This window comes from Lithobates pipiens, unplaced genomic scaffold (assembly GCF_037356315.1).
Source record: "Lithobates pipiens isolate NorthernLeopardFrog02 unplaced genomic scaffold, aLitPip1_a1.2 Scaffold_10, whole genome shotgun sequence".
NCBI lineage: Eukaryota > Metazoa > Chordata > Amphibia > Anura > Ranidae > Lithobates > Lithobates pipiens.
In genome coordinates this window covers 163,299,680-163,312,707 of record NW_027507686.1, presented here as the reverse complement: position 1 = coordinate 163,312,707, position 13,028 = coordinate 163,299,680, and the positions used below count along the sequence as shown (strand labels likewise).

The 13,028-nt window shown below is 49.0% G+C and overlaps 1 protein-coding gene across 1 annotated transcript in view; it reads left to right on the top strand.

The window, feature by feature from the left end:
* LOC143935204 (malignant fibrous histiocytoma-amplified sequence 1 homolog) overlaps window positions 1-13,028 on the top strand; it is a 72,736-nt gene that overhangs the window by 33,169 nt on the left and 26,539 nt on the right. The window contains exon 3 of the mRNA XM_077458894.1: window positions 5,230-5,524. Coding sequence (XP_077315020.1) covers window positions 5,230-5,524 — 295 coding nt within the window. The remainder of the gene's footprint in view (window positions 1-5,229; window positions 5,525-13,028) is intronic.

Sequence of the window (13,028 nt, the reverse complement as noted above, 5' to 3'; positions counted from 1 at the left end):
AAGCAGCTGCCAATGCATCGTCTTCCCTCCTCTCAATGTCATCATCAGTGACTCCTTCCCTAGACCCACCATGTCCTCCTGAGGAGTCTCCTGAACTCTTTGAGCACAGTGTTGGGTACATGCTCCAGGAGGATGCCCAGTGTTTTGTAGCCTCTGATGATGACACTCAGCTAGAGGAAGGCAGTAGCGTGAATGCAGAGAGAGGGGATGCTCAAGAAGGACAGCAATCTGGCAGTCATGCTCCACAAGCTGCAGCATACTGCCAGGTTTGCTACAGCGATGAAAAGGGAGGGGATGATGAGGGCACTGACTCCACGTGGGTGCCTGGTAGGAGAGAGGAGGAGGAGGAGGCACATGTCCAACGAGGCAGGATGCCCTCCGGGGGCCAGCTTAGGGGCAGCACACCGACTGAATCACACCGCAGAGCTCCGCCTGTGCAGGGCGCTGCCTCTGCACGTTATTCTAAAAGTTCTTTGGTGTGGGCCTTTTTTGAGACGAGTGCATCAGATCGCACTGCTGCTATTTGCAACATATGTCTCAAGCGTATCTCGCGTGGCCAAAACATCAGCCGCTTGGGCACCACATGCTTGACCAGACATATGTTGACCTGCTATGCAGCTCGTTGGCAAGCGTACCTCAAAGACCCACACCAAAGAACAAAGCGGCCCTCTCCTTGTTTCTCATCAGCTGGCATCTCCAACCCCACTAGACCTTCAGTCCTCTCTGAAACCTGCTCTGAGAGGAATGAAGGTGTAGAATTAGGTGTGTCACAGCCAAGTGTTTCCGGGCACTCTGCTAGCAGTACACCCACGTCCGATTATAGCAGGCAAATGTCCCTGCCCCAGCTGCTGGACCGGCGAAAGAAGTTCACTCCCAGCCATCCACATGCCCAGCGGTTGAATGGTAGCTTGGCTAAATTGCTAGCACTTCAACTGCTGCCTTTTCATTTGGTAGACTCGGCCCCCTTCCGTGAGTTTGTACAATGTGCGGTTCCTCAGTGGCAGGTCCCCAAACGCGGAAGGCGATTCCGGCTCTCTACCGGCATGTGGAAGGCAATGTCCTTGCCTCGTTGGACAGGGCGGTCAGCGGTAAGGTGCATATTACCGCTGACTCATGGTCCAGCAGGCATGGACAGGGACGTTACCTGTCTTTCACTGCCCATTGGGTCACTCTTCTGGCAGCTGGGAAGGATGCAGTACAAGGTGCAGTAGTGTTGGAGGTTGTTCCGCCACCACGCCTCCAAAATGCTACTATTGGTTGTGACACACCTCTCTCCTCCACCCCCTCCTCTTCTTCTTCCTCCATGGCCTCTTCCAGTTCTCTGTCCTCAGAACCAGCGGTGCTCCGTAGGCGTTCCAGGGGCTACACAAGTATGCCATGCCGTGCTTGCGCTGGTTTGTTTGGGGGACAGGAGCCACACTGGGGCGGATGTTTTGTCAGCTCTGCAGGGGCAGGCCGAGAGGTGGTTGATGCCACGCCAGCTTAAGCCAGGAATGGTGGTTTGTGACAATGGCACCAACCTCCTCTCCGCCCTCCGACAGGGACAACTGACCCATGTGCCCTGTGTAGCTCACGTCCTTAACCTGGTGGTGCAGCGGTTCTTGGACAGGTACCCCGGCTTACAGGATGTCCTGAAGCAGGCCAGGAAAGTCTGTGTGCATTTCCGCTGATCATTTAATGCCTGTGCTCGGCTGGCTGAGCTCCAAAAGGAGTTGAACCTGCACAAGAACCGCCTTATATGTGACATGCCCACCAGGTGGAACTCAACGTTGGCCATGCTGCAGCGGCTGCACACGCAGCAGAGGGCCATCAATGAGTACCTGTGCGACTACGGCACCAGGACAGGGTCAGGGGAGCTCGGTTTTTTCTCACCACGCCAGTGGGGCATGATCAGGGATGCATGCACTGTCCTGTCACCGTTTGAGGAGGCCACAAGGATGGTGAGCAGTGACAGTGCATGCATCAGTGACACTGTACCCCTCGTCCACCTCTTGGAGCATACGCTGCGTGGAATAATGGACAGGGCACTTGAGGCAGAACAGAGGCAGGAAGAGGAGGACTTCCTTGCCTCTCAAGGCCCCCTTTATCCAGACAGTGTTCCTGCTGTGCCACCCATCACACAGGAAGAGGATGAGGAGGAGGAAGAGGAGGAGGAGGATGATTGTGTCAGCATGGAGGTAGAGGCTGGCACTCAGCATCAGCAGCAGCAGTCTTGTAGGGATGATTTACCCAAGAAACACGTGGACTTTTACGTGGCTGGGAGGAGGTAGCTGCGGATCATGTTGTCCTTAGTGACCCAGAGGACTCCGGACCGAATGCCTCAGCTAACCTACGCTGCATGGCCTCCCTGATCCTGCAAAGCCTGCGGAAAGATCCTCGTATTCTTCGGATCAAAGAGAGGGACCATTACTGGCTGGCCACTCTCCTTGATCCACGGTACAAGGGTAAGGTTGCCGACCTTATCTTGCCATCGCAGAGGGAGCAGAGGATGAGACATCTCCGTGAGGCCTTGCAGAAAGGTCTGTGCAACGCGTTCCCAGAGACTGGGAGGTTACAAACTCCTGGTCCTGGACAACGTGTTGCTGAGGCATCGGTCAGAAGGAGCGGTGGAGAAGGTGGCCGTCTGACTGATGCTTTCAGACAATTTTTTAGTCCGCAGCCCCAAGGTATGATCGGTTCCAGCAACCATCGCCAGCGTCTGATTTATATGGTGCAGGAATACCTAGGGGCAAGGTCAGACTTGGACACCTTGCCCACCGAAAATCCTCTGGCTTACTGGGTCTTGAGGATGGATCACTGGCCAGAGCTTGCACAGTATGCAATTGAGCTACTGGCCTGTCCTGCATCCAGCGTTCTTTCGGAACGCACCTTCAGTGATGCTGGTGGCTTTGTTACCGATCACAGGGTGCGGCTGTCTACCGAATCAGTTGATCGACTGACCTTCATCAAGATGAATCAGTCTTGGATCACCCACAGCTACCAAGCACCTGAAGCTGATGTAACCGAATAATTTTTTTTGAAATATCACATCCCTTCAAGACTGCCTATGCTGTTGCTGAGTGACTGTCCTGTTATGTTGATTGTCTATCCTCTTCCTCCTCCGATGATATGTTGGAAGAACATTTCTGGTTCTGGGTGATGCCATCAGCCCAATTTTTCTGCCCCTGTTTAACAGGGGCGTTTAAGTACAATTTTTGATGCAATGCTTTGCAGCAGGGCTAATTCCTGCAATAAAACAAGAGTATATGGGAGAGGTTGCAGTGTCGTGGCACCAGCACCAGTGCCTAAGGCCCAATTTTTCTGCCCCTGTTTAACAGGGGCGTTTAATTAAAATTTTTGATGCAATGCTTTGCAGCAGGGCTAATTCCTGCAATAAAACAAGAGTATATGGGAGAGGTTGCAGTGTGGTGGCACCAGCACCAGTGCCTAAGGCCCAATTTTTCTGCCCCTGTTTAACAGGGGCGTTTAATTACAATTTTTGATGCAATGCTTTGCAGCAGGGCTAATTCCTGCAATAAAACTAGAGTATATGGGAGAGGTTGCAGTGTGGTGGCACCAGCACCAGTGCCTAAGGCCCAATTTTTCTGCCCCTGTTTAACAGGGACATGTAATTACAATTCTTGATATAATATTTCACAGGAGGGCCCGTTCCTGTGCCCACCCAGAGTAACTGTGAGGACTTATAGTGTTGTGGCACCAGCACCACAACCACCAAAGGTCAATTTTTCTACCACTGTTCAACAATGGCATGTAATTACAATTCTTGATATAATCGTTCACAGCAGGGCGCTCCAGCGCCCACCAAGAGTCACTTTGAGGGCTTACAATGTTGTGGCAAAACCAACACCTTGTTCCGCCATTTCTGCAGAGCATATGGGGCAGGCCCCTACTTTCAAACATCCAACTTACAAACATCTCCTACTTGCAAACGGAAGGAGACAACAGCAAGTGAGATGAAAAAAGATGGATGACAAAACAAATTATACAGGGGTGATAACCCTTCCCTATGTTTTCCAAAAAGCTTAAAAATAGTTTTTTTGACTGGAGCTACACTTTAAAAATGTACCAGTTGAAAATTACAAACAGATTCAACTTAACACAACAAACCTACACAGTCCCTGTCTTGTTTGCACCGCCTGTATACTGCTGTTCTGAGTATATAGGGCCTGGGGGCCACATGCATTTCCTTTTTTTAATATGGGTACGGGGTTCCCCTTAATATGCGTACAAGACCCAAAGGGGCTGGTAATGGGCAGGGAGGGCTACCCATGCCATTTTTCTCAATGATTTTCAACCATATTGCAGGAACCAGATATAACATTAAAACCACAAGCAGCTTTAAATGACGTTATTTCCGTTAAATGTCATTTTGTGCAGGGACTGTTCTTAACACGGGAAACACGTGGCACTTCACAGGCATACTACAGACACCCCCCAGGCACCATATTTAAAGGAATATTTAACTTTTTTTTTTCCACTTTAATCGTCATTAAAATCAGTGCTCCCGCCAAAACGGCCGTTTTTAAAACTTTTTTTTGCATTGACCCATGTCCCCTGGGGCAGGAGCCAGGTCTCCAAACCCTTTTTAGGACAGTATCTTGCATATTAGCCATTAAAATTAGCACTTTTAATTTCGAACGTTCGAGTCCCATAGACTTCAATGGGGTTCTAACGTTCTTACGAATTTGGGGTCCGTTCGAAAGTTCTGGTGCGAACCGAACCGGGGGGTGTTCGGCACATCCCTACCCCTATGCTGCATCAGGTTTACTGCAGGTGTTTCATACATCTACAGGGTGCAGATCCGTTACCTAAGAGCAGTCAGTGTTGGAGAAAAGGTGATTTAGGGGAGATGTAAAGAGTTGTCAAAGTCAGGGGGGAGGAAGTGGGCAACCCAGGGTTTCCATAGGCATTCATATTTTTTAACTTTGTAAACAATGCAGCTTCGACTTTAGCATGTATCATTACTCTGGTAATTCTATTATTGGTTTCCGTAGTATTGAGATGGGCAGTTTTCCCGGCCTTTGCAATTGTTTTAAAAAAAAAAATTGTTATGAAACTATAATATAATGTGCACTCTAGGTTGCTTGCCTGTTATGACCACTATCAATCAACGGATACAGTCTGCTTTGCTTGCTGTGGATAGCTGCAAAAATCATCCAGTCCTCCAAACTTTCTCCATCTTTTTTTATTTACTTTTTCTAAAGCTTATAATTTAATCTATTCACACAGGTACCAGATGGATAATATTCAGTGCTTTATAGACTTGGTGGGATTCTGGATTAACAACCTGCTCATGAGAGTGCCCGATTCTGTAGTCCTTACTGTGGGGACTCACAAAGACTTATGCCATCCAGAGGAAGTGGAACTAAAGAGTAGAGATATCCAAGAGAAGATCTGCAGCATGTTGGATGAACATAAAGCCAGTCTCCTGCATTTCATCAACAATCTGGGGGAACGTCAGGACTGTGAGCTCTACCTTGAGCAGGCAGAAAAGCTGAGAGAGATATCTAATTGCACCATAAATGTATGCAAAAGAAAAAAAAATCCACGTTGCATGATTATTTGGGAGGATTTATTTTTAAACACAAGTTCTAAAAAACGAACAGATGACATTATAGACATTGGCAAAATGCAAAGAAATGTAACATAAACATAACGCTATGACAAGAACATTTAAAAATAACAGTTCACTAAATAATATACAATTAATAATTAGTGATGGACGAACTTCTGACGGGACGTTTCACGAACGCAAACGTGGCCAAAAGTTTGCGAACCGCAAAGTTTGCGGCGGACCCCGTTGACTTTAATGGCAGGCGAACCTTAAAAATCTCCAGGTCATATTTTCAGCCACAAAATACTTACTAGCTGTGCAAACATAGTCCCACAACATGGACACTGACATAACAAAAGTATTAAGTGAATCTGGGATTGACAATGACAAGCATTCTTTTTTTATCTGTGAAATTCTGATAATTCAGGAGTGCATGAAGGCCATGGAGGAGAGGCAAGGTCAGGCCAGGCCATGAAGGGGGTGCAGGAGATGATCAGTGCCACAGTCCGGGCAGCGCAGTCCTGTGCCAGTGTCCCAGTGTGCCAACCCAGTGCTTGAGCCCCTCCCTCTGCCCGGTCCTTACCCCCACCTATGCAGGGCTCCACTGCGGTGGTCCAGAGGTGCCAGTCCAGTGCTGATCCTCAGCCATGGTGCTGGCACTGCCTGCTGATTGGCTTCTCCGCTGCTATCTCCCTCACTGTCTGAAACCAGCACCGCGATAGAGACTGAGCACTGACACCAGCACCGTGATAGAGACTGAGCACTGACACCAGCACTGAGATAGAGAGCACTGACACTATCACCGTGATAGAGAGCACTGACACCAGCACCGTGATAGAGAGCACTGAGACCACACCAGCACCGAGATAGAGAGCACTGACACCAGCACCGAGATAGAGAGCACTGACACCAGCACTGTGTTCGAGAGCACTGACACAAGCACCGTGATAGAGAGCACTGACACCACACCAGCACTGAGATAGAGAGAGAGCACTGACACCAGTACTGAGATAGAGAGTACTGACACCAGCAGCGTGATAGAGAGCACTGACACCAGCACCGAGATAGAGAGAGAGCACTGACACCAGCACCGAGATAGAGAGCACTGACAGCAGCACTGATACCAGCAACTCACTGCGGGACCCAAAAATATGACACCGCTCAACCTCTTCAAGCAGGAGGGTACAGGCATATAGTACGGTGTGCTTTTTTTGTACAAGGAAGTGAGCCAAAGGTATAAAAAAAGGTCTGTGTGCTTGATTAAATAAATAGTTTATAGAGTTATGCATATACATGGTCTACTGGTCACAAGTGTTGAATTCCTCCGAGATCCATGCCTCATTCATTTTTATAAATGTGAGGTAGTCAACACTGTCGTGAGCTAGGCGAGTTTGCTTATTGGTCACAATCCCCCCTGCTGCGCTGAACGTCCTTTCAGACAGGACACTGGACGAGGGGCAAACCAACAGTTCCATTGCAAATTGGGCAAGCTCTGGCCAGAGGTCAAGCCTGCCCACCCAGTAGTCCAGGGGTTCATCACTTCTCAGAGCGTCCACATCGGCTGATAACCTGATGTAGTCAGACACCTGCCGGTCTAGGCATTCCCTGATGCTGGATCCGGATGAGACCTGTCGATGGGTCAGCTAAAAGAATGACCTCATATCAGAAGTCACCAACACATCTTCAAACCGCCCTCTTCTTGCAGGCGCTGTTGGATTGGTACCTGCAACTCTTTCTCTGGGAGTGGAAATTCCTCCTCTGCCAGCACACGCAAAAGCAGAATGCAGCATTTCTTGAAGCAAGGCCTAAAAGTTCTCAACTCTGACAGCCCTTTGTGACGGTGGTAACATTTCCGCCATTTTGTGTTTGTACCGGGGGTCTAAGTATGTTGCCACCCAGTACTGGTCCTTGACCTTTATGCTTTTTATATGGGGGTCCCTGTTAAAACACTGGAGTGGTGTGGTGGCCTGGCTCCTGCTCATCATCCAGGATAATGTTGTCCTCCTTATTCTCCTCTCCCCATCCACGCACAACAACAGGGATCCCAGAAAAGTTTAAAGCATACTCTTCTTGCTCCTCCTCATCCGCCCCGGCACCATCCTCCTCTGACTCCTCTTTAGACTCCTGTTGTTGACTTGTCTCAGTTAGAGTAGCCCCCCTGGGAATTTATCCAGCATTGCAATTTCCTCGTCTTCCTGCTCCTGCTCTTCCACGGCTTGATCAATGACACGACGCAATGCACACTCCATAAAGAAGGCATAAGGTACGATGTCACTGATGGCGCCATGGCTGCGACTGACCAGTTTGGTGATCTCATCAAATGGCCGCAGAAGTCTGCATGCGTCGCGCATGAGCAGCCACTGGCGCGGTGAAAAAAAAACAAGTTTCCCAGAACCTGTTCTGCCGCAGAGTTCATACAGGTAGTCGTTAACTGCACGTTTCTGCTATCAAGCATATAGAAGGTTGAGTTCCATTGCGTCGGGCAATCGCAAATAAGGCAGATTGTGTCGCCGCTGAATGTCAGCAAGGCGAGCCATGGCCGTGTAAGATCTTCTGATATGGGCCGAGATTTTCCTTGCCTACCACAAGATGTCCTGGACCCCAGGGTATTTGACAACGATTTGCTGCACGACCACGTTTAAGACGTGTGCCATGCATGGCACGTGTGTAATTTTGCCCTGCTTCAATGCGCTAAGCAGATTGGCACCGTTGTCACACACCACTTTACCAACTGTCAAATTGAGCGGTGTTGGCCACTGATCTGCCTGTGAACACAAAGCTGAAAGGAGTGCAGAGCAAGTGTGGCTCTTGGCTTCCAGGCACAACAGACGCAGCACAGCATGGCAACATCTCACCTAGCATGTCGAATAGGTTCTGGGGATCTTGGGCAGCACAGCGGAAGAGACGCTAGCAGCGGAAAAGGAGGAGTCAGCCAAGGAGGAGAGGGAAGAGGATGGAGTAGGAGGAGGAGAAGAAGAGGGAGGCCTGCATGCAATCCGTAAAACCAAATCTACACGGGTGCCACGGGTTACATGCTTGACGGCTGTCAGAAGGTTCACCCAGTGGGCAGTAAAAGTTATATACCTTCCCTGCTTGTGTTTGCTAGACCACGTGTCTGTGGTCAGATGTATCTTGGCACTGACACTGTGTGCCAGAGATACATTCACTTGCCACTGAACATGGCCATATAGCTCTGGGATGCCCTTCTGTGAGAAATACTTCCTTCCTGGGACCTTCCATTGTGGTGTTCCAATGGCCACAAATTTTCAAAAGGCCTCCGAGTCCACCAGTTTATATGGCAGTAGTTGGCGGGCTATCAGTTCTGACAAGCCGGCCGTCAACCATTGGGCAAGAGGGTTATCTGGAGTCATCATTTTTTTACGCTCGAACTTTTGGCCCACGGAAGCCTGCCTTTTTCCAGAAAAACGTGAGGACGGCATGATGGAAGGTGGAGTGGAGGACAATTGTGAGGAGAGAGGAGAAGTAGAAGACGAGGCTGGACAGTGAGAGCCTGGAGTCTGGCTTTGTGGGTTCCTTTGCTCCCACTGGGCTCGGTGATGGCAGCTCATGTGCCTTCTTAAGGCGGTCATCCCTAGGTGAGTGTTGGGCTTACCGCAACTTATGCGTTGACTGCAAAAGCTGCAGATGGCAACACTAATGTCAGCAGTGGACACTTTAAAAAAAGCCCACACTGCGGAGCCATGTGCCGGCGTCCTGGGAGCACCAGATGTGACCGTACATGGTTGATGCCTCGCTCCTGATACATTAGCAGTCTGCTTTGTCCCTCCTTTGCAATCTAAGTTCCGCCTGCTTCTCCTCCCTATCTGCTGGTCCATATCTCCCTCTGAACTCCCCTCCTCTTCCTCTGTTGTGGGCACCCACGTGACATCACTAGACACGTCATCATCGACGCCACCTTCATTGGCAATGTCTTGTGATGGATCGGAAAATAATTCCTGTGACTCAAGCGGAAGGTATATGGTGGTGGTGGTGTTGGTGGTAGTGTCTTTGGGGGTGCACACAGCAGAGAGTGAAGAAGAGGGTGCAGATCGAGAGGATGAGGAGAGTGCAGAAGAGTAAGCCTGAGTAAGCCACTCAACCAAGTCTGGTGCGTCCTTTGACGTAATTGCACTCACCTTCTGCAATTTGCCACTAAATATCTAAATCTCAGTTTTCTAGTAGGGTGTGGTTAAAACTGACATTTTATTTTTTGTTGTCTGTGACCAGGGGCATTGCTAGGTGGCAAAAAGACCAGGGGCTTCAGCCCGAAGTCAGAGCCCGGCACCCGACACCCGGCACCTACCTATCTGACATATACTGACCTACCTGACCCACCTGGCTGACATACACTGACCTACCTATCTGACATATACTGACCTACCTGGCATACACTGACCTACCTGACCCACACTGACTTAGCTGACATGCACTGACCTATCTGACACACATTGACCTACCTGAGACACAGTGACATACCTATCTGACATACACTGACCTACCTGACCCACACTGACCTACCTGACCCACACTGATCTACCTGACCCACATTGACCTATCTGACCCACACTGACCTACATATCTGACATACACTGACCTAACTGACCCACCTGGCTGACATACACTGACCTACCTATCTGACATACACTGACCTACCTGACATACACTGACCTACCTGACCCACACTGACCTACCTGACACGCACTGACCTATCTGACACACATTGACCTACCTGAGACACACTGACATACCTATCTCACATACACTAACCTACCTGACCCACACTGACCTACCTGGCTGACATACACTGACCTACCTGACATACCTGACCCAACTGACCTACCTGGCTGACATACACTGACCTACCTGACATACCTGACCCAACTGACCTACCTGGCTGACATACACTGACCTACCAATCTGACATACACTGACCTACCTGACCCACACTGACCTACCTGACATGCACTGACCTACCTGGCTGACATACACTAACCTACATGACCTACCTGACCTACCTGAGACACACTGGTCTACCTATCTGACATACACTGACCTACCTGACCCACACTGATCTACCTGACCCACACTGACCTACCTATCTGACATACACTGACCTAACTGACCCACCTGGCTGACATACACTGACCTACCTATCTGACATACACTGACCTACCTGACATACACTGACCTACCTGACCCACACTGACCTACCTGACCCACACTGACCTACCTGACACTCACTGACCTACCTGACACTCACTGACCTATCTGACACACATTGAGCTACCTGAGACACACTGACCTACCTATCTGACATACACTGACCTACCTGACCCACACTGACCTACCTGGCTGACATACACTGACCTACCTATCTGACATACACTGACCTACCTGACATACACTGACCTACCTGAGCTACACTCTGACCTACCTGGCTGACACACACTGACCTATCTGACATACACTAACACACACTGACCTACCTGACACACACTGACCTACCTGACACACACTGACCTACCTACCTGACATGCACTGACCTACCTGCCCTTGCTCCCTTAAAGCCTACATTTATTTATTTAAAATGAATCAAAGGGGCGGTCAAATGAAGCCACTGTGCCTCGTCAAATGCAGCCACTGTGCCCCCCGTCAAATGCAGCCACTGTGCCCCGTCAATTGCAGCTACTGTGCCTCATCAAATGAAGCCACTGTGCCTCATCAAATGAAGCCACTGTGTCCTGTCAAATGAAGCCACTGTGCCCTGTCAAATGAAGCCACTGTGCCCTGTCAAATGAAGCCACTGTGCCTGTCAATTTAAGCCATTGTGCCCCGTCAATTGCAGCCACTGTGCCCCGTCAATTGCAGCCACTGTGCCCCGTCACATGAAGCCATTGTGCCCCGTCACATGAAGCCACTGTGCACCGTCAATTGCAGCCACTGTGCCCATCAATTGCAGCCACTGTGCCCATCAGTTGCAGCCACTGTGCCCATCAAAAGAGAGAGAGAAGAGAGAGAAAAATTGAGAAAACAGAGAGAGAGAGAGAAAAAGAAAGAGAGAGAGACAAAAAAGAGAAAAAAAGAGAGAGAGGAGAGAGAGAGAAAAAAAAGAGAGAGATATGCCCTGTACACCCGACAGGATTTTCTGATGGAAAATGTGTGATAGGACCTTGTTGCCGGGAATTCCGACCGTGTGTAGGCTCCATCACACATTTTCCATCGGAATTTCAATCACACAAAATTTGAGATCTGGATCTCAAATTTTCCGACAAAAAAATCTGTTGTTGGAAATTCCGATCACATGTACACAATTCTGACACATAAAGTTGCACGCATGCTCGGACTCAAGCAGAAGAGCCGCACTGGCTATTGAACTTAATTTTTCTCGGCTCGTTGTACGCCACCGCATTCTAGACGTTTGTAATTTCCGACCAACTTTGTATGACCGTGTGTATGCAAGACAAGTTTGAGCCAACATCCGTCGGAACAAATCCCATGGATTTTGTTGTCAGAAAATTCTATCGTGTGTACAGGGCAATATACAGACAGAGAGAGAGAGTGAGAGAGAAACACTTTTTTTTTCTTTAATCTTCATCGTTCTGTCCCAGTCACAGGCAGCCACCATGGCCATCATCCAGCGTGACTGGATGTTGAGGGTGAGGGAGAAGGGGACGTTGCCTCGCCGTCGTTCTCCTGATCTCCTGCGGCATATCACTCCGCCTGCTGTCAGTCAGCGGGCGGTGCCGCAATATCAAAGAACACAGAGCCTGTGTAGATTGCTGTCTGCCTGTCTCAGTCTGGCCCTTTTCTGATACTTGGGGCCATTGGCCACACATTCAGGGCTCCAACCTCAATAGCCCCATGCTAACAACGCCTGTGTCTGTGACTTATTGTGGAGACTTCACTTTAGCGGAAGGCGATCTTTCCAAAGTTATGGGAAATTCCCTTTTATAAACAGTTGTCACCAGAACAAGTATTCCTTTTGGAGAACTTCCCCTAACTTCCTGTTCTGGTGAGAGATGTACGATTTAGAATTTTCCCTCATTTTCTTTTCTGCTGACATGGGTCACCAGAACAATTAGAAAGGGTGAATCTCCCCAGTGTAGATACAGGCATCAGCAAAATCCTGACAGAGATGGTATTCCTTCCGCAACCTATCCAAAACAAAAATATGTTTATGTCATAGACCAATGGTCAAGTCCAGACCTTGCTACTTTACTCAAATTGTAAGGAAGCCAGGCAAGTGTTCTAATGAGGTGAATTGAGCTGGTTCAGCCAATGAGCAACCTGCAACCCTCCAGCAAGAAAGGAAAGTCACAAACAATCCAGATGCCAGAAATGCATTATGGAATTTACTTTTTAGTAGTGTATCAAAATTTGCCAAAGGTAGTAAATGCACATACACTATGTTACCAAAAGTATTGTGAGGCCTGCCTTTACACATACCTCAACTTTAATGGCGTCTTAGTCTGTG